This window comes from Podarcis filfolensis (genome assembly GCF_964270895.1).
Source record: "Podarcis filfolensis genome assembly, chromosome: 15".
NCBI lineage: Eukaryota > Metazoa > Chordata > Lepidosauria > Squamata > Lacertidae > Podarcis > Podarcis filfolensis.
In genome coordinates this window covers 16643552-16668817 of record NC_139618.1, presented here as the reverse complement: position 1 = coordinate 16668817, position 25266 = coordinate 16643552, and the positions used below count along the sequence as shown (strand labels likewise).

Below are 25266 nucleotides of genomic sequence, written 5' to 3'. Positions count from 1 at the left end.
CTGCTTGGTTGCTAAGCAACACCTGTACCTGGCCTAACCCTTAAGTATCAATGACCCCTGCTGCTGCACTTCCAGCAGAGACAAGTAATACGTGAATGTGAAGACACATCATGTGCACCTTTGGACATCAGAACCTGCTGGATCAGGCCAACGGCCCATCTAGTCCATTATCTTGTCCTCACAGCAGCCAAACAGATGCCTGTGAGAAACCCACAAGTGGGATCTGAGCTCAAGCACCCTCTCTCCTCCTTTGTCTTCCAGAAACTGGGATTCAGAAGCTTTGCTACAGCCAGCTGTGCAGGCAAAGCATAGCTTATGATGGCTAAAAAGGTAAAGGGACCCCTGACCCTTAGGTCCAGTCGTGGCCGACTCTGGGGTTGCTGCGCTCATCTTGCTTTACTGGTACAGCTTCCGGGTCATGTGGCTAGCATGACTAAGCCGCTTCTGGCGAACCAGAGTAGCGCACGGAAATGCCGTTTACCTTCCCGCCGGAGCGGTACCTATTTATCTACTTGCACTTCGTGCTTTTGAACTGCTAGGTTGGCAGGAGCAGGGACCGAGCAACAGGAGCTCACTCTGTCATGGGGATTCGAACCGCCGACCTTCTGATCGGCAAGCCCTAGGCTCTGTGGTTTAACCCACAGCGCCACCTGCGTCCCTAGTATAGTAGCCATCAATAGCCCTCTCCTCCATGAATTTGTCTAATCCTCTTTTGAAGCCATTGAGGTTGGCAGGCAATATCCCTGGGATCAGTTTACGATATTTATTACATAGTATTATCGGTGTACATGGTACTTCATCATATCACATCATGTGATATCATATCACATGATGTGCTTCATAATGTCACATGGTGAAGCAATGCTGACATATTTGCAAAGCACTGCAACAAAAAATCCAGGGACCATCATATTATCTTAACTCACTCCTCCATTTCCCTTGCAAATTTTAGTGGCACTGTTGAGTCCCTGGGTGCCCCATAGACTCCCATAAATGCAGACTTGAAAGCCACAATCTGGAAAAAACATCTCCAGCCTGTTGCTGCTATGAATAAGCGGAAATCATTTTTCTGCAATTTAAGCTTTCAGCAACAAAATTCCTCTCTCTCTCTCTCTTTCTTTCTCTCTCTCTCTCTCTCTCACACACACCACCACCTATCTGTGGAACACATCAGAGTCCCTGGAGCACATTGCTTGCAGAAATAATAACAGCTCTGCCTCCTCATTCATTTATTTAAAAAGAAAAGAAACCAAGCAGCAACCAAAAAAAACAAAAACAAAAAACCACACACACAAGAAAGAAAGCGCTGGGAATTCTTTCTTTTGTTTTGTTTAATGCGCAGGGGAGCAATGCCGCCTTTTCCATTCTGACTTGTTAATTAATGCAATTGAGTCAATATCCACGCCTGGCCCCATCTAAAGGGAAAGCCATTCAGAAGCTTTGTTGTCATGTCTATTAGCCTTCATTATGGCCTCGGCTGATCAAGCTCAGATTTCCAGGGCTTATTTGCATCTTTGCTGTCTTGGCAGGTGCTAACCCAGGTGTCCGATTGGCATTCAGAGAAGATGAGCACTGAAGACAATCCAGTCTCTAAGCATCATTTGCATAAAAGGGAGCCTATACATGTATATATATATATAGTCAGACTAATTAGTTCTCATCTGTGGAGGTCGACTCACATGACCCTCTGGCACACAGCTAATGTTCTACTTATGTCCTGCTCAAAAGCTTCAGAACTTTACCGTGGATTCTGATGAGCTGTCTTCACCCACCACCAAAGAAACATGGATTGGGTTGGTACAGTTGCATACCGTTGATGGCTATTGATGGCTACCAACCACAGTGGCTTGCCTCGGCCTCCCTAGTCATTGGCAACAATGCTTCCGAATATCAGTTCCTGCAAGCCACGGGGGGGGGGGGGGAGGAGACACCAGGCAGGATCCCTCAATCCCCCATCCCTCCATGGGCCAACTATGGCAAGCTGATCAACCGGCCCAATGACATCAGGAGATCAACACCTATCCAAGGTCAAAGGAGGTAGAGGCAACAACCGCACCGTGCTTTGAATCCAAATAATTTCTCTACAAATTGGGGGGGGGGGATGTCGTTAAAATTTTCATGGATGTGTGTTGGAGGTATGCTGTATTCACCTACCAACTCAGAAGATTTGACTGTTTGTGCTTCTGGGAAGGAAGCTGAACTGAATCTGGAGAACGACCCAAATCTAGCAACTAACACTTAACAGCGTTTCAAGACGGCATCCTCCAAAAAGGCAAAAATAGGAAGCACAATGGAGACAGGGATTTTCTAGGGGAAGCCACCAAAATATAGGGGTTGTCCCCAAGAAACAGGAAGTGCTGAATGTGTTTATGGCATCCTTTGCCAGCCACACCCACCCAGATGTTTTGAACTACAGGTCCCACCTACAACTGATGGGAGTTGTAGTCCAAAACATCAGCATGGCACCAGGCTGAAGGACATAATGAGAAGAGCCTGCTGGATCAGGCCAATGGCCCATCTAGTCCAGCATCCTGTTCTCACAGTGGCCACCCTGTGGGGAACCCACAAGCAGGATTAGATCACAAGAGTCCTTTCCTCTCCTGTGGTTTCCAGCAACTGATATTCAGGAGCATCACTGCCTCAGACTGTGGAGGCAGAGCACACCCATTAATAGCCTCCTCCATGAATTTGTCTAATTTTCTTCTAAAGACCATCCAGATTGGTGGTCATTACTGCCTTCCATGTCAGCAAGTTTCTTAGTTTAATGAACGTCTTTCATGTTGCCTCTTACTTTTCTTTTCTCTAAGAAGTCCCAAACCCTTCCTAAGGGAGTTTGCAAGATGAATTCCTATTGGTTCACTATCTATCTCCACTGTATGGAAGATGCATATAGATTAACACTCTCCCAGGATCTGTGATGATGTGTTAGGTTCTTGAGTGGCAGCAGATTTGAGATTCCCACATGTGTCTCCTGCAGCATCTAAATTTCCGAAACAAGGGATGCAGAGGATGGGATGAGAGCAGATGCTGGAGAGTTTTCTTTGATCAACCTTTTAAAGCAACCTGGCTCAGCTTGCACTTCCTGGGTTATCCCCTGTATCAGAGCACAACTTATCCTTTGGTTTACACGCTGTTTTGAATGTTGCAATTAAAAAAAAATTGTACCAATATGCATATAGAAATTGTGTATGCCTATAACAGCATTATTTCAAGTAAGAATTACATTTCTGGGGGTAAATTGCCTACAACAATGCGTATTTCATGCAAAAAGATTCAAAAATAATGTGAACTTTCATGCATTTTTCCCCTTAAAAAAAATCAGGTTGCTACGGAAACAGGATGGAATGGAGTTATGAACGAAGACATGCAAAATTAACACAGATTGAAAACAGACGGATCCATGCATCCCTAAGAAGATAGAGGCATAGCCCTCTAGCTCGGCAAAAGAAACCTCTTGAAAAATCTCTCACCTAGAAGCTTGACCCTTTAAGGTTGACCCAGGTACCCCTTTTTTACCCCAGAGGTAAAGAGCTTTCGGGCTGACATGGTCAATCCATTCCACAATTAAAGCACTTTTTAAAAAGAAACTGTTGAAAACAGTATGTGAAATGAAAAACATTCAGACAATGCTTGCTTTACCAAAAGAGGGGGGGGGAGAGAGAGAGAGAGAGAGAGAGAGAGAGAGAGAGAGAGAGAGAGAGAAAGAAAGAAAGAAAGAAAGAAAGAAAGAAAGAAAGAAAGAAAGAAAGAAAGCAATGTTCAATGCAAACATTATGTGAGGTTCCCCAGGAGAGCTGGAACAGGAGCAGCTGAGAGTTATAGCTTCCTTTGTTCTGTTTAAAAGGGAAAAAGGAAACGCATCAGGAAGCCAGGCTGTGGAGCACAGGAAGCCTCTCTCAGCCTGATAAAAAGAACTGAAGCGAAGTGGGTTTGGATGCAGTTATAAGTCAATCAAACCTGGACAGAGAAGTTGTAGCAGAAAGATTTTAAATTTGTGCAGAGAACAACCAACTCGTCACATTAAATGCAACCCAAAGATCGTTTGTTGAGCAAGCACTGGACCCCAGACCTAAGACAGGGGAGATTGGGCTTAGCCTGCCACCTGCCTGTTGACTATCCTCACCACTGCTGGTGGGATGAGAGAGAGGCAAAGAACAATTTGTGGGGAAGACAAAAAGAGCGCCATCCTCCCACCTCTGGAGAGAGAGAAGATCTGAGCCTATCTGAGCCCAGTACGTTTCCGACCACAATTCAAAGTGTTGGTGCTGACCTTTAAAGCCCTAAATGGCCTCAGCCCAGTATACCTGAAGGAGCATCTCCACCCCCATCGTTCTGCCTGGACACTGAGGTCCAGTGCCGAGGGCCTTCTGGCGGTTCTCTCACTGCAAGAAGCCAAGTTACAGGGAACCAGGCAGAGGGCCTTCTCAGAGGTGACACCCACCAGATGTCAAAGAGAAGAACAACTACCAGACTTTTAGAAGACATCTGAAGGCAGCCCTGTTTAGGGAAGCTTTTAATGTCTAACAGACCACTGTATTTTAATACTTTGTTGGAAGCTGCCCAGGGTAGCTGGGGAGACCCAGCCAGATGGGCGGGGTATAAATAATAAATTATTATTATTATTATCATCTGCAAACAGAACAACACAGGGAGAGCATGGCTCACACAACCTATTGCCTTCAGCACATAGAATCCTAGAGTTGGAAGGGACCCAGAGGGTTATCTATCTAGTCCAACCCCCTGCAACGCAGGACTCTTTTGTCCAACATGGGACTCAAACCCACAACCCTGAGATGAAGAGTCTCATGCTCTACCAACTGAGCTATCCCAGGACTCCCGTGCCCAGGAGAATCATTGGCTGATCAAATGCAGAGGCACTGAAAGAGGCACAAGCAAAGCAGCTGGAGGTGCCTCCATAACATCTCCCATGCCAGTTGGTGTGTCCTGATGCATCACGAGGCAAGACTGCCGGTGGCAACCCATTCCCCTTGCAAACATCATTATCACACCAACGGCACCAGTTGGGTTGACGGTTTTGGCTTCAGAATCCTCACCTACCCTTTGGGATCTTAAAGCATGCCACAGGTGAGGAACCTGCAAACTCTCTAGACAGAGTTGCCTTTTCCATTGCCAGAGGGATCTTTGTACCACGGTGCCAGATACGCTTAAGATGGCCCTGCCTCTAGATGCTGTTAAATAGTTATCATGTCCCTGGTCATTAGCCATGCCAGCCGGGGCTGATGGGAGTTGTAGTTCAACAACCTTTGCAGGGCCACAGATTCTCCATTGTTCAGCTCTATTGGGTTCTCAAAAAAACAGTTCTTGACTTGGGGAGGCTTAGCGTGACAACATTCACCAGCCTCTGGGAAAGCTATGACTCATCCAAAGCCACCAATTTCATATCTAGGTTAGCAGGTAGGTTAGCATTTGAGCTCTTAGGAGGTGAAGTTGATAAATTTAGGTTAACATGGTTTCATTTTTTCAAATAGAACAATTTCACAGACAACAGGCAACTACAGCCCTTTCGCAGTTTGGTTCTATGTTTGCTTATGGCACGAATGTTTATTTACTTATTAAATAAATTGGATTGCGGTGTGGAAAAAACTTCCATTTCCTTCTATTTCTGTTGATGTGAGACTGGGTCAAAGCTGATGCCTAGATGGCACTTGGCTCCTATAAAACTTTATAGGTTTGATATAACACACACTTACGGGAGAAGCTGTGGGAATGTGGGTGCTCTTTTAAGTCATGTGTCTAAGTATAACCTTACTGGGGTGTGTGTGGAAATATCTTCAGAGAAATATAACTGATAATTGATCATGAATTGAGATTTATGCGTACTTAGCACTTCTAGGCATGTCTGACAATGAAGATTATTCTTATCAAGACTTGATCACATTTGGCTTATTATCAGCCAGACTCAAGATTTCTAAGCACTGTAAAAATACAGAATCATTTATCAGTTTCTCAACGGTATTAGAGAATATGGAGGTTCTCTCTTGTGGACAAGCTTATCCATTCACTACGACAAAAAAATATGTCTATGTTGAGCATTGGATCCCATTGATATCATGTGCCTCTAGCATGCCACTGTGTGCTCCACATTCTGGAAGGAGGTGATCTCTCTGCAACATTCAAGAACATCACCTAACACATATACTTTCATGTAGAACTCTCTTTTCATCTATTCTTTTAGCAAAGTGTGTCTTGCTTTGATATTGCCCAGTCTGATTGATTTGACTTTCTATTTCCAAAAGGCTTCTTAATTTTCCAAACAACCTACTTTGCCTAGGCAGAGGTCAGACCATTTCTGGGCTTTACTGAGCATTCATTCCAATATGTTTAAAGGGAGGTTATACGGCAATGAGCTTTCATCTTGATTCGCTTGCCGAGTGTTTTGGTACCTCTTCCTGTCAATCATCCATCCATCTCCCAAACTTTTCCATGCATCTCCCTGTCATTTTTCCCAACCACAAAAGTCTGGATTTTCTAAATTTGTTGTGTTAGGGTGACAGTGCACTTTCACCCACTTTAACTGTGCAAACCTAAATTTTGGGTCTGCACTTGAATATGGACTATCTGGGGAAAGCCAAAGAGGAGAATCCCAGGGAAGCTGGCGACTCTGAGCCTTTCTGCTTACTGCTACCATTAATAGTGCCCAGTCTAGGAGCCGTACCTAAGGCTTCCTGATGTCCAGTCCCACCACCAACTGGACACCAGTTGGTCTAACTCAACACTTTTCTCTATGACCCCAATTTCTGGAGCTCCACCAAACTGTATAAAACTCTAGTGGCGTTAGATCCAAAAATGACACATGCCAACCATTTCCCCCACCCAACCATGCAACAATGTGTGTCACATATTTAAGCAATTTTCTGAGGTTATGGTGCTTCTTAAGAGGTTATTGAGGAAAACGGGAAACATCAGAGAGGAAGCTGTGAATCCCTGAAAGGCAGCCAACCATTTTTTGACTGCAGTTCGCTTTTCCTTTGCACGTAAAATTAATTTACGATGCACTCAAGAACTATCAATGATACAGCCAGAGGCTGATGTTTTCCAACAGTGGCAGCCTAAGATGGCTTTCAGGTGCGAGAGCACATCTTCAATCCTCAGGCAGGTATTTGCAATTTTACCACTATTGGGTTAGGAAAGCAACCAAAAAGCTTTCCTATTTGCCTTGGGACAGAGGCGAACTTTCAAAAAGGCATGTTGGGCTCTTTCCATGGGGGGAGAAAACTGCTTGTTTGTGAAAAATGGATCAATTTAATAACAAATGAAAGTCTCCTGTTGCTTCATTCACAAAGGAGGCTGCCCCCAGCACCTTACACACCAACAGTGAGCTCGGTTTTTATGTAACCAAAATGGCACCATCCTCACAGAAGTGGGAGAGATCAACAGGCTTGGGGAAATTCAAAGGCTTGCAGTATTACGGAATATCTTCAAAGGGGGACGGGGAGACTGTAATGTGGGAATCGAAAACACCAAAGAGCTTAGTGAAGACTGATCATGCCCAGTGGGCACAGAATGCTATGGTGGGAAGAGGAAGGTGAGGAGGAGGGATGGAATGGAGTCTTGGGAAAGGGCATCACTGTCTGGCTGGAAATGATAAAAGTCAGCTGCGATTCCGGCATTTCAGGGGGTTGGACTCGATGGCCCTTCAAACTCTGCAATTCTACCATTCTACGAAGTGCATCCCTAGCAACCTTGTAAAGCAGAGGAGTGAGAACAGAAAAGGGATGTGCAACACACCTTGGCAAATCGTTTTAACCACAGCAGCAGCAACCACAACAACGAAATAACCTCCTTTCCCAATCTAGATAAGTCTGTTGAGATGAAGCAACCTAACCAGGCATGGCTTTTTGTGAGAGTTCAGTACTGATACTAGAAACAAATCCTTAGGTTCAAAAAGTGCTCAGATGTACCATGTTATTTGACACCCCCCCAAAAAAAAAATTCTTTTATATTATCTTTTTTTATTTTCTTATTTACTTAGCACCTGGCTATGCTTGGGAAATCTGGTTCCAATAAAAACAAACAAACAAAGGACATCCGACAAGTCGGAAGGCTGCCTCCACCTGTTCTAAAGAATGAAATAATTGTGACAACCAGAAGAAAACACGGGGAGGGGGAGGTATTATTGGCCCTAGTGACCCCCATAGGATGCCAGTGAAAGAGACACACACTCTGTGGACAGAGATCCAGCGGGCGACTTCTGTGCCAACTTTTAAAGACCTGCTAAAAATGTTTCTGTTCTGCCAGGCCTGTTCAAGCAATTCATAGAACTGTAGAGTTAGAAGGGACCCAAAGGTCAGCCCTGTTTAGGGAAGCTTTCAATGTTTAATAGATTATTGTATTTTAATATTCTGTTGGAAGCCGCCCAGAGTGGCTGGGGAAACCCAGCCAGATGGGCAGGCTGTAAATTATAAATTATTATTATTATTATTATTATCATTATTATTATTATCTAGTCCAACCCCCTGCAGTGCAGGAATCCTCCCCAAGGCTGACCCCTGGGTGGGCTCAAACCACCAACCTTCTGGTTAACAGCCAGATGCACTGACCCACTGTGCCACAGTCTAGCCCATCCACAGTAGTCTGCTGCTGTTTGTTTTAAACTTTTCTTTTCAGCTCAGAGACCTGCACTGTTTGCTGGTTTGCTACTCGGCCAGGTTCCAGGTGTTGCTAATAGTATATAAAGCTCTTAACAACCTGGGATCAGTTTCCCTACGAGATCGCCTTACCCCACATGTGCCCACTTGACTGCTTCAATTGATGGAATTGGCACTAATTCACGTGCCACATAATAGCCTCTAATATAATAACTCAGTCATTTAGTGTGGCAGCACCTGCACTTTGGAACTCCCTGCCTGTTGAGCTCAAGCAGGTGCCTTCAGGGTCCTCTTTTTGACACCTGCTAAAAACATCCTTGTTTAGACAAGACTACCCAGAAAGCTGGTGTGAAAACTAATCTGCTTTTATTATTTTAACTTTCTCTGTGTTTTAAAGTATCGTATTTTTTTCTTGATTTTCTTGGAGGGTTTTTTAAACAGCCAAGCAACATATAATTTTTCTGAAATAAATAATAAATAAAACTTGTTTAAATCTGTTTATGCTTTAACTGTATGGCTTCATGTTTTCATTGTTGTAAACCGCTTTGCTATATTTTTATGCTATACTGGTATACAAATATTTTTATAAATCAATAAATAGGCTCTGTTGTTTTAATTTTTGTAAGCTGCCTGGAGTGCCAGTTTAAAATATTTTTATGATATTATTATTATTAGTCAGACTAATTTTTCCACCCCTGAATCCATGTTGGCCTCTAGTAACTACAGAGTTGACTTTTCCATTACCTGCAATCCTGCCCTCCTAACTACAGCAGGTCTTCCAGAAGTTCCTGAACTACAATTCCCATCAGCCCCAGCACACATGGCCAATGGTCAAGGAGGAGGATGGGAGTTGCAGTTCAGCAATGAATGGAGGACCAAAGGATCTCTACACCTGCAGAGCACGTGCTGCATAGGAGTCCAACTCCTAGGGGCCACGAGAGCTTTGGCCCCTGCAATAAAGTATTTGAGGGGGCCAGCCCCCCCAAAAAAAGTTGATGGGCATTGCCATCCACATGGGGTGTGTGCACTGCATCAGGTGATCCATTATGCTGGGGCTTACCTGGCCCCCCACAATATTCTATTCAAGTTGACACTCTTGACGTGCTGTGCCCCTGAGCTGTGGTCCCCAAAAGTGTATATAGATCACTCTGCATCACAGATTTAAAGGTAAAGGGACCCCTGACCATTAGGTCCAGTCGTTGCAGCGCTCATCTCGCTTTATTGGCCAAGGGAGCTGGCGTACAGCCAGTATGTGGCCAGTATGACTAAGCCGCTTCTGGCGAACCAGAGCAGCGCATGGAAATGCCGTTTACCTTCCCGCTGGAGCAGTACCTATTTATATACTTGCACTTTGAAGTGCTTTCGAACTGCTAGGTTGGCAGGAGCTGGGACCGAGCAACGGAAGCTCACCCCATCACCGGGATTCGAACTGCCAACCTTCTGATCGGCAAGTCCTAGGCTCTGTGGTTTAACCCACAGCGCCACCCGCGTCCCATATCACAGATTTAGTTGTCCTTTGACTGCTTAAGAGATCCCAAAGAAGCACATTTAAGAACACAGCCAGCGTATCACGCGGGTTAAGAGTTGACCACTGACAACCTTTTTTAAAAAAAAAAAAAGAGCCAGCCCCTGTTCTAAATGACAGGCAGGCAGACGGTGTATGTCGGTTGCATGTTTCAGAGGACAGAAATAGGCACAGACTCTCAGGAAGCACACAGAGCTCTGGCTCTGAGGTTGGACAAATTACCCAGCCTTGCGGGTAACTGCTCCTTCCCTTGCAGGCTACGCTCAAGGGTTCCTTCCCTGTCCTTTCACAGATCTTCCCTCCTCCATCTGTTATGTTGCGGCAAACCAACTTTGCAAAGAGGAGCCGCAGCTGCAGAAAAATGCCCGTTACCGTTAGGACGTTGCCAGGTGCATCAAGAGTAGCCTCCTGCCTGGAAGGGGAATGTCTTGCGCTGCGCCCATCTCCCGGTGGCCCAGAAGCCGTAATTCCATTTGGAAAGCTTTCTCAATCCAGCTTTCTCTGGCTTGGTCGACTGGCAAAGGACCAAACTGGGTTTCCTCCTAATTTATTTATTTATTGCCCGCCATACAGTTCCAGGGCAGGTCACGTAATTAAAACACAACATTAAAAGCAATTTAAATTTAAAGCAATGTAAAGGTCATCTCGGTGCTGTTTTGCAGTCCCAGATTCTTCCAGAAGAAGAAATGTCCATCATTCCTCAAATAAGTACACAGATGTGATGATTTGGACAGGATTGTTTCTTGTCTTGGAGCCCAAAAGGGGTGAATAACAAGATTAACACTGATAGGAACTGCATGTTTGAAGGGGCTCAAATACACACATGCCATCTTCCAGGCCTGTTTGCCAGGAAAGAGAAGCCAACAGAATACAGACACAATACTTTTTGCCCTCTCCCCAACTTATACCTCTGTCTTGAGAGCCATCTGTGTCTTCGTAGCATAGCAGTCACCAGATCAGCCTTCGCCAACCCAGTTCCCTCCAGGGGTTGTTGGACCACATCAGCCCCAGGTAGCATGACAAGCGCTCAGGGATGAGGCAAGTTGTGGTCCAAAGAGAACTAGGCTGAGGAAACCTGCATTAGACCAGTCCCCACCCTCCTCTCAGATCAATCTGCATGATTGGCAATCGAGGGCACAAATTGCCATGCTTGCTTACGGAGCAAAGGGACAAGGGTGAACAAGTATATCCAAAGGCAGCGGTGGAGCCTGACCCATTAGGGCAAATGGAGCACTGCCCCATCAACCTTGGTTAGGGTTGCCATATTTCAAACAGTGGAAATCCAGACAGAAAAGTGGTTGAGCTTTTCCCCCGCAAAATTGCATTAAAATGCCGTTTTTGAGCTATTTTTATGGGGAAATGGCAAAAACGGAACTGACATGGGCTGCCGTATGCCTGGATTTTCCAGGACATTTTCCTGATTTCTGCCCAGACACTGCTGCTGACTGCAGTATTCTGGATTTGTCCAGGAAAATCCATACATATGGCAACCCTAACCTTGGTCTTCCTCCAAGTGCCTCCATCCTGGCCTTCCTACTGACAGCCAGTCCAGCAGGTGGCCCTGCCTATCACCTTCCTCCTCTTCAGTATTGCCCTTGTAGAACTCAGCAGAGAGAAGGATTTGAGCCAAAGCAGACTTACCGGTAGTTGGCCCTGTCTGTCATTGGCTCTGGTGCCCCCTACTGTTGGGCTCCCTGCCTTCCACCCTACCAGTACCCTATGGGCACCAGCCGCCACTGTAACAAAGGCAAACAACCATCAACACTCACTCACAGTTCATATTTATGTCCACATTTCCAAATCCATTCCCTCCACCTTCTGGTGAGCATTCTGCTAATGCAGCTTACGTTTCTTCCCTTTTTAGATGCACTTGAATTTGGAAAAGGGAGAAGAATGTGGCCGCTCATGTACATATAGCAGGGATGGGGAATGTGGGACCCTCCAGACAACGTTGGATTGCAACTTCCATGTTCCCTTAGCCGTTGTCCAGGCTGGCTGGTACAGATGAGCACTGATGCCCAACATCATGCAGGAGCAAAACTCGGGTGTTGGTTGCCTCCTAATTCTGCAGTTCTGCAGACCTGGAGAGATTAATATTTTGCCATTTTGCCCAGGGCTACTGTCTACATTATGGGACGCGGGTGACACTGTGGTCTAAACCACAGAGCCTAGGGCTTGCAGATCAGGAGGTAGGCGGTTTGAATCCCCACAATGGGGTGAGCTCCCGTTGTTTGGCCCCAGCTCCTGCCCACCTAGCAGTTTGAAAGCACGTCAAAGTGCAAGTAGATAAATAGGTACCGCTCCGGCGGGAAGGTAAATGGCATTTCCGTGCACTGCTCTGGTTCGCCAGAAGCGGCTTAGTCATGCTGGCCACATGACCCAGAAGCTGTCTGTGGACAAACGCCGGCTCCCTCGGCTAGTAAAGCAAGTTGAGCACCACAATCCCAGAGTCACCCGGGACTGGACCTAACGGTCAGGGATCCCTTTACCTTTTACTGTATACATTGCATGTCAGCTGCTGGGAACAGCGCCCCCCACTCCCCGGCCTGCCTTGCTGGGAACAACACTGAACTGTTTAAATACAAACTGCATTTCGCTACAAGGGCAGATAATGCCAACCAGAATGCACCACTTCCATTTACATGGATCCACATGGTTATAGACGGTGCTTTTCTTCGAGAAACAAAGGCGCCAGTTCTCACCACAAAGATGTTACAGTAAGCACCACACTTTTAACCAGTGTTTTTCTTCTAGGGGAAAAAAGCTGCCGGTACTATGTACCTTGAGTACCCCCTGAAAAAAGTACTAGTTACAGCACATACATTTCATTCGCACCACCTGCTCCTCTTGTGGGTGGCTAACACAGGAAAAAGCCTTTTCCCACAGCAGCCGGGGCAGTAATGACAAGGGCAGGCTTTGGCCTTTCAAATTTCAGCTGCACCCAGTGCCGGATTTACGTATAAGCTAAACAAGCTATAGCTTAGGGCCCCACTCTCTTGCGGGGCCCAAAAAAAATTAAAGGAAAAAAAACCTGGATGTACATTTCCAAAATATAAGATAAAAAACAAATAAAATAAAACCTACATACAGCAACAGTGTTTTGTTTTGTTTTGTGTTGTATTGTGTAGGCTCCTATGATGTAAGTAGAGAGCCCCACCTGCCATATAAAGGGCCCCATTACCTTCAGTAGCTTAGGGCCTCATCAAACCAAAATCCGGCCCTGGCTGCGCCCCCCTGTCCAAAGCCAGAATTCGGTGCCCCCCCATCACCTCTTGCCTTCCATTCTTCACAATGCACTATGGTGCAGCGCCAGTGCGGGGGAACCTGTTGCATGGCCCTGAATCCAAAACATAAACCATCCTTTACATCATGGATTGGGCAATCTGTGGCCCTCCAGATGTTTGCCAAATGACACTTCCTATCAGCCTCGACTCTTGGCTAGGCTGGCTGGGATTGATGGGAGGGGTAGTTCAGCAAAAGCTGGAGGGCCAAAGATCTCCGCCCTGCCCCTGCCCTCCGTCCCCCGCTCTAACTGTTGTGAGACTCCTGGCTCCAAAAAAACCCAAAAACCTGGCCAACCATCAGAGACACCAGCAACTGGAATCCAGCAGCATCTAGGGAGCTTTATTTATTTACTGCATTTCTATCCCATACTTTTTCTTCAATGAACTCAAGGTGGTGGACATGGTTCTACCCCTCCTCAGTTAATCCCCACAACAAGCCTGCAAGTTAGGTCAGGCGGAGAGATGATGATTAGCCCTAAGGTCACCCAGTGATTTGAACTCTAGTCTCCCAGGTCATATTCTGTCTGTCCAACCATTACACCTCACTGGCTGATTTACACATTAGGTCTCATACCTACACACGGAGTTCAAGCCCATCAAAACAATACTGAGGCCTATTATACAAGCATCCACTTTTGGCCCAGGCAACACAAAACATAGCTCTTAAGAGTGGTGCTGGGAAAAGTCATAGGGGAGTAGGTGCTCCCCCAAATTTCATGTTGCACAGAAGTTATTACAGAGATTTTTAGCAGCAACCACAGCAAATACTTGTAAATGCATGCTGCTGTTTGGCAGTTCAGCTGGGACGGGATACAAAAGTAAGCCTTTGAACCATTCACAGAACTTTTCCTTGTTCCTTTCCCTCTTACCGATCCCCATTACTATTATTATTATATGTGAACTATAAAAAGACTCCCCAAGCAGCTACAATAATGGCACCTTTGCTGTATCTGTGCGACACAGAACAACTAGCGAAGCAAAATGATGTATGAATGATCCAGGATAAATCCACCACGGATGCCCTGGCATTACATCCACGATGTGTTGCTGAATACAGGGAGGGGTTTACTCTCCATTCAAAAAATTGCGATCCTCTACCGGCAGCCTCAGGGCTCTACCACTTCGCTATAGGGCAAGGGCAGGGAACCTCTGGCCCTCCAGATGTTGCCGATCTACATCTCCCGCCCAGGACCAGGGCTCAAATTCACCTCTAGGTAGGGAAAACCTTGGAAGCCCAAATAAATAATTCCCAGAGCCCTGTTGCCTTCTCCTGGTTTTACTCCGGAGTGTTTCTGTCCGAGAGAGAGGAGGAGGAGGAGGAGGAGTAGTTTGCTTCAGTCAGTGCCTGGGAGGCTGAAGGAGAAACTGATGGTTTTTCTCTCCAGGAGTTGGTGGTTAGGACGCAAAATAGCTGAAGGCTTCTGGTAGCAGCAGCAGCAGCAGCAGCCTCCTTGCCAGGTCATCAAGACGTCGCCCGCTCCTTCCCCACCGCTCCCTTCCACGCTCCCTGCAGGGTGGGATGCTGCACTTGTTACTCACTACGAGGAATCTGGCAGATTCCGCAAGAGATCTGTTGCGGGCGAGGCGGGTGCGGGAGAGGGAGGGAGGAGAGGAAGGGAAGCTGCTGCCGCCGCCCCGCCCAGGCAAGGAAGCCGCTAGGGCTGTTTCTCCACCCGTCCGCCCGCCGCGTCCCTGCGCACATTCGCCTCCTCTGATCCGTTTCAGGGGCTGCTGGTGAAGCCGTCAAAACAACAACACAAAACAACTTTCCTGCATTGCAAGGGGCTGGATTAGATGACCCTGCGGGTCCCTTCCAAATCTACATTTCTATGATTCCCACAACAACGACGACGAATCTCTAAAAACAGGCAGATACGTTTGGTGGGGGAGAGCACCCTCCGGGCCAGCTCCCTTCCCTCCCCCCGGGGCCCAGATCCAACTCGTGCGCCTCGCAACGAAGTCCCGCCCGACACACGGAAGCTTTAAAAGATCCCTTCCCCGCCTCTTTCTTCCTCTGAAAGGCGACCAAGAAATTAAGCAGGTCCGTAACCGAGGTGGGGGTGGAGGAAGGGAGCCCCCTCGCCCCGCGTGTGGCGTTATTTTTTCTGTAGAGCGGCGCGTGTTCAGACGAGCCCGAGGATCAACCGTGCCCATGCCTTGAAAGGGGACTGCGCCAGTCCCAGCCAAACCGAGAGGCCGGGCTCGGCACATTCAGACACCCCACCCCGGTCGCAGTAATCCAAAGAAACCCCGAACAGTGGCGCCCCCGCCGTGGGAAGGGCGCGCGTGGAGCCAGGCAGGCGAATAGCAGCGCCCAGTCGACGGAAGGCGCTTTGCGGGTAGAAGTTGCCCTGAAAATTGGGGGGGGGGGAATTGCAAAACACAGAGGGAGGGGAACCGGAGATCCTGACGCCGCACCGATCCTGATTACCCTGGACCTGGATTTCGTTGCGCACACTGCAGTCCTTCTGCAAAAGCATCCCCGACCCGAGCAGCTCCTCTAGCCCGGAGCTGCCGGGTCCAGCGCTTCTCGCCCTCCCGCCAGCTCTGCCCATTCCAACGTGTACGTGATAATGCGGGTGGGGAGAAGGGGGGAAACGCGCAAGACTAGCCCCCAAGATCCCATCAGATGCTACCAACCCCGATTCCCCAGCCGAGGGGGAGACTAAGCTGGAGGGAAGGCAAGCAGCTCAAGCTTGCGCTCTGCCGCGCGCCGCTTGCGCTCTGCCGCGCGCCGCTTGCGCCCTTCGCGTAGGATCGCAGCCGACGCCGCGCAAGCCAAGTAGCGAGGAGAGGAGAATGGGCAGGAGGGGGTCTCCTCGCTCGCCGGCCGGGTTTTAACCCTTCCTGGACCTCCCCCTTCGAAAAGAACCACAGCAGCCCTCTTCCCAATTCTGCTCCCCAACCAATGCTCCCTGCGCTCCTCTCGCCCCACATCCATCCATCCATCTCTTCATCCGTCCTGGTTCCCCCAGTTTCTCTCTCTCCCCCCCCCCCTTACCTTAATGGTCCCGTCCATCGAGCGCGCTTCCCAGTCCGGCGTCCCGGGAGTCCGCACATTGACCCGGTTGAGCTCCGCGCCCGCGCTACGCCGCCCGCTTCAGCCCCGACTCTGTTCCGCGCCCGCCCGCCCGCCCGGCCTGCCTCCTCCGCTTCTCCTCTCGCCGCAAAGCGAAAGAGCGACAGTTAACCGGATGAAACTTTTTTCCCCAGCTCACTTTGGGAAGTGAAGTCACTCGAGGAGGAAACTTCGCTCCCCGCCGCGCCTGGGCCGGCCCTGCTGGATCCGAAGAGGAGGAGAACTTGTTTTTTTAAAAAAGCTAGCAGGATATTTGCTGGGGTTAGATAAGGAGCGAGACCCCGGAGCGCGCTTCAGGACTCGGGGCGCTCCCTCCGGCTCCTGCAGGATTTTGGCTGGCTGGTCAGGAGAGGCAAGGAGCCCCCACTCGGCTCTCCTCTCCCGGACATCTGGGGGGATATTTTTTTCCCCCAGCTCTCCAGACAGATCTATTTAAAGGTGCCCGACGCTGCGATCCTGGCTCTATTTATCCGGAAATTCAGAAGGATACAGATCCGTTGCAGGATCCCAGTTTGAGCCATTAATTCCCGTTTTCCTTCACATGCAATTTGTAAAATAAATAAATCATTCATAAGGCGTTTTCCCGTCCGGAGGTTAATTACATCGGGGATGGGGTAAGGCTCTCGTTTGCCCCAGCCTACCAAATTTGATTTGATTTCTTACGGTTAAATGTGTCAATGTGCTCTTTTGGATAGATGACAAAACCACATGGTTGTCAATATTCAACAGGCGTTTCATGGAACGGTTTCTGGAGGATTTTTCCTTTGTTTGGCTTTTCCCCTCCCCCGTTCCTAACAGGGAACTCAAAACTCCCGTTTATTGCCAGGAAAAGGGCAACTAAGGTAAGGCGCGAGGCAACCGTGGGTGGACACGTGTATGCGTGTATGTGTGTATAGTGAGAGCTTGAACCTTTTCGCTGGCTTCGCGTAGCCGAAAGCCACAAGATTTCTTGATTTTCGAAATAAAATAAAGCATTGTTTGCCACCAAGTTTAATAAGCTAAGAGTGCCATCCTATGCCTGTCTACTCAAAGACCACAGAATTCAATGGAGCTTACGCCTAGTTAACAGGGTGATTCTAAGCGTGCTTCCCTGTAAGCAAGTCCCAGGGGCTTTAGTGCGATTTACTCCTTTGTAAATTTGTTTCGGATTGCAGCCTGACAGGAGGATTGCAGCTTTGCAACGCGACCCTAACCATGTCTACTCAAAGGTAAATCCTATTAAATGAAATAGGGTTTACTCCCAAGTAAGCGGAGCTAGGACTGCAGTCCTTCTGGGGACCCCTGTTCTTTATTTTTTGCACCTTCTTCTCAATAATACAGCATTTGTACTACGGAATGGTTCCTGGAGCCACAAACTGACCTTCTTGAGCAACCTGTTCGGATTACATCCTGGTCAGCACTGCAGCCAATCGGCATGTTAACGTTTTTGCGTTGCAGGACAGCTGAGATGCAGCGGCATCCCAATGATGCCTACTCGGAAGTAAAGGGTTCCTGAGTTCTCCAAAGTGTGGAGAGACGTTTGCTCATTTCAAGTGAGCGGGACTGTGTCAAATTTACTGCGTTTGGGGGTCTGGGACAGTTTTAGGACAGATTCACATGCGGGCCAAGCAATTGATGGAGTCTATCTATATATAAGGAGACGCTTAATTTCGAGTATGTTTTTCTATTACGAAACAACCCCCCCCCCCGCCTAGGACTAGGTGCAAGGGACATAGAACACCTCCCTAGCCGGTTTTGATGGTGGGAATAGGTCTGAGACTCAGGGCGGACGGTGAGCGGACCCAATGTCAAAAAAAGGATTGAAAAGAAGTCCGATCCTCTCTGCCTCTTTTCTTCAAGCCCAAACCTGTGAATAGGCAGGTTTACTCGGAAGTAAATCCCCAGCGGAGCTCAGCCCCACGAAAGTCCCGCCTTACCGGACTAGATGATCATTGGGGTCCCTTCCAACTCTACAATTCTATGATTCTACTCAATGGGACCTACTTTCAAGTAAAAGTACACAGGATCGCGCGACCAGCCAGCAGAACCCAGACAAACCCGGAGGAAAGCCCGATTTGTTTCTGATTTCTTTCTGGGATATTCCCTGCAGGATCTGGGATTTCAGGGTCTGGCGGAGCGTTTCCATCTAACGAGCGGCGACGGTTGGAGATTCATATATATATATATATATGAGAATGATCTGGACAAACTCCCCAAACACTCAAAGCCATGCCCTGTTCAAACAAATCTCTCTCCCTCCCAAAGTAGCCTCAACATCCAACACTTCCACCGTTCTTGTGCAACAGAGAAGAATGGAAAGACGCGCCGGGGATGGGGGAGTGGGGGTTGTCTTCCAAGGAAATGGAGCAGAAATTGGAAAAGGAGTTTTCCCCACACGCAGCCTCAGCCCCCCACCCAGCAGTTCACTGTCAACATCTCTCTCTACAGCACCCCCCCTCCACAAAAGATGGTTACCTCATGCAAGGTCCAGCCTTTCCTCCTCCCCCCTCTTCCGGTTTTGTTAGTCCAGCCAGTGTGTGTCTGTCTGTCTCAAGCAGAGGCCCAAGTCTCTTTTGCCCCTCCCGTTCAGAAGGGGAGGTTTGTTTAGGATGCCGCGCACGCGGAGGCGCGGCGCCCGGATAGTTGGATGTTTGACTTCCTCGGCGGCGGAGAAGCCTCCCTGGCCCCTCCCTCTGTCTCCCCTTCTCCAAAAATTAGCCCCCATCCATTCCATTCCACTCCACTCACCCCACCCAGTCGGGGGCTCCCGCCTTGCCAGCCAGCCAGTCTCTGGTGGGGTGGGGGGCTAAGGCCGGGGACAGGACCACCGCCTCCCCCCGCCCCGCCGCCTTGTCTCCTTTTTACAATCCGAGCGCGGCTCTGCCGCGGTGTCCCCGGAGAGCAGCCCACATCTGGATGCTGCTAGCGGGGTCAGGTCCCCTCCGCCCGGGGCCACGGGGGCTGGCTGGCAGGCCGCGCAAAGGCACCAGGCTTAACCCTTGGCTGGCCGGCTGCTTGTCTCTACTAACCAACAACTTCCCTCCCTCCGCTTCACCACGACATGGCAAACTCCAGTGGGGGGAGAAGGGAGGAAAAGGGGGAAAACCTTCCCCCATCCTCCTCTGACCCAGATGTCGCTTTCTTAATGTTTGCAACCCGAATCAATGCGTGGTTGCTCAGAAGAACCATCGGATCGGGGGGAGTTTACTTTCGAGTAGATGTGCACAGCAGCGCAGTCCAATTCTAAATGGCATCGGGAAGAACAACAAGAAGTTTTATATATGTTGGAAGACGCACAGAGTGGCTGGGGGAACCCAGTCAGATGGGCGTGGTACAATTATTATTATTATTATTATTATTATTATTATTATTATTATTATTAAGCAGTGCCCGTGTCGACTGAGAAGAGCAAGCCATCCCGGTCGCTGCCTGGATTTGTTTGTGCGCCTTGAGAAGCGAATATACTGACCTTCAGGTGACCTGAGGTCGCCTGCCATTAAAACCTGGCCGTGAATGCCAAGATCTGAAATCGAGAAAGTTTGTGGAAATGTTCCGAAGCGAAGAGAGGGCTAGAAAGCGCTCCGAAAGGACTCGTCTTCCAGCTATCTGGGCTCCTCCGCCTTGTATACTGGAAGCCGAGATCTGAACCAATTTCCTTTCGGAGTTAAGTTCTAATAAAACGCGGGTGTGGACAAGGGGAGCGTCAGAAGGGATCAGGCTGCCTGTTATCGCCCCGGCCCCCAAGCCACCAAGAAAAGAATTGGGGTGCCTTTGACAAGTAAAAGGATGGCGAAAATTGGAACGCACGAGATTCTCACCTCCTTTATATATCTATATCTACACACACACACACACACACACACACACACATGTATATACATCGCTCTATATAGTAATCAACCCAACGAAGAGACGGGATTGGCCGATAGCTCCCCCCAATCCCGGCTTTCCCTTGGGTTGATCGCTTCCAGCAATTCCTTCTTTCTGCCCGCTTCCTTCGGCAAGCCTCCCTCACCTGCAGGAAGATAAGGAGCTAAGCGCAGCCTCAGAGTTAGGCTGCTGAAACCCCATTGACATCAATGGGATCTAAGCCGCCGAGCCGGCGCTGGATCGCCTCAGAGAGGACTCAGCAAGATCCTGAGCTAGCTGACAGGCTGCTACTGCGCACAGTCAGTCACAGCCAGGCTAGGCACGTCTACTCCGAAGTAAGTCCCGTGGACTTCAACGAAACGTACTTTCAGGCCACATCCTTCTCGCAGGCCCAAGAGGTCTGGCTGAAGACCGGCGAAAGATACGAATCACCCTAACATTTCCCGCTTGTCAGCCGCGGGAACATTCAGCGACGCTTTGACAAGTAAACGGGGATAGTAGCGAGGGAGGTAAATGGACAAGGTACGATTTCCAAGCCTTTCTTGATGCGTCCGATGAACCCGGGCGGGCGGGCGGCTGCCTTGCGTTCTTCACGCAACTGGAAAACAATTTTTGCAAACTCTCAATTCGACCTTTTGTTTCTGTTTTGTCTCTATTCAAGAGTCCGCCTTGAAAGTTTACGACTTAATAGGGATGCCGAGGGATATTTGGAAACAATTTTTTTAAAATGTCAGGATAGTTTTCCTCTCTCTTTTTTAAGATATTACTTTGGGGGGGGGGGTAGAGCAGCATATCACAATGAAATTTTAAAATAAGATGTTCAACAAACTTCGCAAATCAGTTCAAATGAGCGCAAAACCATCCTACTCGTTTTGCTGACTTAGAAGTAAATGCCATCGATTTCGATGGGACTTACTTTCGAGTAAGCATGCCTAGGAATGCTGGGAGCCTCTTTCCTCAAGGGCTCTCCCTTTCAATCCGGCGCTGAGTCCCCCAGCGTGTCTCCGGATGGCTCTCAAACCCAGACTGGGCGTGGCTCACTTTGCATAGGATCCGGCTGTAGAGGAGCTCCAGAAAAGATGGGATCACTGGAGGGCAGTATTTAATACCGTCGTTCAATCAATCAATCAATCAGTCAAATCAGGATAGTGGAATCCACCACCCCTTACGCCATTTATCGTTTAAAGCAACCGTGGACTGCACAAGAACGCGATTATGCTACGGATTCGGTGAGAAATGCTTAGACGTATCACTGAATCATATAATTGAATCACTGAATCATATAACCGAATCACGGATTCGGTGAGAAATGCTTAGACCGCATCACTGGATCATATAATTGTAGAGTTGGAAGGCACCCCAAAAGGCATCTAGTCCAGCCCCCTTGCGATGCAGGAATTGTCTCTTGCATCCACAATGAACTCTGTGCTTAGGATCGAACCCTATGCTAGACACCTATGCAAGAAAAATACCCCTTGATACCTCGCTGGTGTCTATGTCCATATCACACACACACTGGGAACATGGACACACACACACACCCTGCTCCAATCCTATGCCTTCTTACTTGGAACTCCGTAAAACATATTGGCAAAAATGCACAGGATCCGAATTCTTTGGAACTAAGTTCCATTGACTGCAGCAGAAATCTGCTCCCAAGTAACTATCCAAAATGCTGGCCATACTACAGAATTATCGTTTTTGCAGTAACATTTTGTGCATCTATACCGCTGCTCCACGTATAAGCTACTGATTCCCCAGGCTGAAATTCTATGCATGTAAGGCAGAAATCCCCGTGGATCCGAATGAGACTTGCTTTGGGCTCCACTCTTCCGGGAAGTCTCCCTTTACCGATCCGATCTGGCTTAAGAAGAAGCCTAGCGAGTCCTATTTCGCATGCATTATGGTTATTATAGAGCACTGTGAACGGACCGGAGGCTTTACAGTTTCAGAAGCGGGAGAGAGAAGTCCTCGCCCCCAAGGAGCTTACAATATGTAGCTGTCAACAGTGCTGAAATCAAAGGAGTTTGGAGAGAAGTTATATATTACATTCATTGCTTGCACTATCCAGTCCCCCTAAAACCATTATGTGGGGTGGGGGGCAGTGAACGTCAGTTAGACATTTCAGCCGACCCCCGGATGAGCGAAGGATCTGGATGCAAGGTTGCCAGAAGAACTGGAGGTTCTTCCACTTGGCTTGGATCTGCAAGCAGACAGCAGCAGAGGGAGATCCTGGCTCATTCACAGATTGAGGGAAAGCCTCTCATTATCTTTCACATAGGCAGGATTCCACACCTTGCGCGCACACGCACACACACACACACACGGCAGTGACATAAGCTAAGGACCAGAAAGACTGGGGACTTGCTTTCAGCTGAAGTTGGCAAGGTTTGAACTGCAGTCTTCAGCACAACTAGACAGGGTAATCCTTTGTTTGTTTGTTTGTTTGTTTGTTTGTTTGTTTGTTTGTTAACTCTTCCTTAACGTCTATGAAACAGGCAGATATTCAGCAGGGGAAGTCCACACACACACACATACACCCTGCTCAATATGGAAATACAGGTATAGCAATGATAATGAGCCCTTGGGCAAATTGATGTATGCCTAGGATAACAGGCATAATATTCCTTTGTTGGGGGGCAGGGGTGCCAACTTGAATAAAATATGGGGGGCAAGTGAGCCCCACTCCACATAATCAAACACAAGGTGTGGCACACTCACACCATTTCAATAGCAATTCCCATCAACTTTGTGGGGAGTAGCCCGCTCAAGTATTTTATGGGGGAGGCTGGAGTTGTCCCTAGGAGTTGGCTCCCATGGTGGTGGTGGGGGGAGTAGCAACCTCCATAGGTTTTTAACATTAACAAGGACAACCGCCCCCCAAAGCAGAACACATATTTCAGCCAAGCAGTGGTCCCAACAAAGTAGGAATTTTGCACATGCTCATAAGCATTGATATCATTAGTTTTCTTACTCCATGCTGGAGCTGAGGTTTTGTCATCTCAAGCTTGCTTTCTTTCTTTCTTTCTTTCTTTCTTTCTTTCTTTCTTTCTTTCTTTCTTTCTTTCTTTCTTTCTGAATAGATAAGTGATTTCTCTTTGGGTACACGCTCCCCCCCCCAATCCAGGAATGGGGAGCCCGTGTCCTTCCAGAAGTTGCTGGACTCTCATAATCTCTGGCCGAGGAGGGTCATGTTGGCTGGGGCCGAAGGGATCCAAGAGTCCACCATACACATCTGGAAGGCCACATGTAAAAGAGACCTCGCTTTCTCTTCCCCATTTCGCTCCAATATTGTAAACTTAAAGTGGTTGCGGGAGGAGGGAGGAGGAAGAGGAGGAGGAAGAAGAAGAAGAAGAAAAAACGAATTCCCAAAAACCAGACTGCAGCACACCAGCTCCAAACGTCTGGCCCCTCGCTTGAGGCCATAATTAATTTGAGATTTATTTTTATTGGAGAGCCCAGTCTCGTCTGGCCTTAGCCAAACAAGACTCCAGCTAGACCCTTGATGCGCTTGAATGAAACGGAATATTTCTCCCTCTAACTTCTCTTCAGGCGTCCGTGCCTGCTTTGAATTTGTTCCTCAGACTTCATATATTTGGAGATTTGAAGGAAAGATTTAAGGCTTCCCCCCACGCCCTCCCCTAGCATCCCCCTCCCCTACTGAGAAAGGGAGCAGGCGGAGGGGGGGGAGAGAAGTGGCGAGGCAGTCTGGGTTGCAAAATGTGCAGAGGAGCTGAAGTCTGTTTTCTTAGAGGTGCATTTTTCTATAAGTCACAGAAATAATGGAACCTTTAGAAGGTCAGCAGAGTTAGTGAATTAACTGAAGGGGGATTTGGTTACTTGGATTCTGGTGTCTGGAAAAGCAGGAGACTTTTGCAGTGTAAAAGCCGATCCCCTGTGCCTATTTTGCTTTCTTGCCTTTTTTTTTAAAGCTGTTTTCTTTTTAACAGCTTCAGCCTGTTGAATTTTCCAGGATAAATAACGTTGCTCTTTTCTTTAACTCCAAGTGATACCTTTTAAGTATTATTTAAAATAAAAAAATAAAAATTCATTGCAGTTGATGATGATTTAAAATAACAAGGTGAAGATTGTCCTAGGATGAAAAAAAAGCTGCTGATTTATTTTAAAGCTGTGTGAAAACGGTTCATTCAAAAGTTTTAAAAGGTTGGCACATATTCTATTTTTTAAATAAGTTTTTGTATTAACTAAAATACATGTTTTAATCTATGCTGCTGATTGACTGCACAATCCTATACATACATGTCTACTCAGAAGTCCCTCTGAGTTCAGTGAGGCTTACTCCCAAGTAAGTGAGCATAAGGCGTATTTCTCTCTCTCTCAAACCCATGGAGTTTTCCTTGAAGCACTGTAAGCCAGGAGTTTAGCAACATGTTTGGCTTAAGGGAGGGAGTGTGGATGTGGATCTAAGAATGAGAATCATGTCAGGCAGCCTTAAGTTTTACCATTTATTGAACCAGCTGTGTTGGCAGAAGAAGGAGCTTTGCAAATTGCACAGGACTTTCCCTGGCCCCCTGAAGAGTCTTGTATTGGTCTGGAGAAAAGAAGGCTTTACAATCTTCTCCTTCATCCAGATGGACTGTGACTTACTCCAAGTAACACACACAGATGCCACCAAGAAGGATCTGCCACAGCAGATGCCTGCTCAGTCTCAGTTTGACTACCTCCATCCTGAAGTGGGAGGAAAACAGTGTGTGTGTGTGTGTGTGTGTGTGTGTGTGTGTGTGTGTGTGAGAGAGAGAGAGAGAGAGAGAGAGAGAGAGAGAGAGAGAGAGAGAGAGAGAGAAGGGCCAGTGGTGGGTGGAGCCAGAGGCAAAAGTGGGTGGGACAGTGAATGTAAATTTTGCCTTTGCATAATAGGTTAGTTTCTATTCTCTCTCTCTCTCTCTCTCTCTCTCTCTC

General features: G+C 47.9%; 1 protein-coding gene across 5 annotated transcripts in view; it reads right to left on the bottom strand.

Moving 5' to 3' along the window:
- The window catches only part of FLI1 (Fli-1 proto-oncogene, ETS transcription factor), a 129513-nt gene that overhangs the window by 85298 nt on the left and 18949 nt on the right, over positions 1–25266 (bottom strand). Inside the window, exon 1 of one of the 5 annotated variants that reach the window (XM_083588770.1) lies at positions 18952–19023. The exons of 3 other annotated variants lie outside the window; for them this stretch is intronic. Coding sequence is in view for 1 of the 2 variants with exons in the window: in XM_083588769.1 (XP_083444895.1) it covers positions 16420–16437 (18 nt within the window). In the remaining variant the exon portion in view is untranslated. Of the gene's footprint in view, positions 1–16419; positions 16642–18951; positions 19024–25266 lie in introns of those variants that run through there. One more of the 5 variants, XM_083588769.1, reaches the window with a different exon arrangement.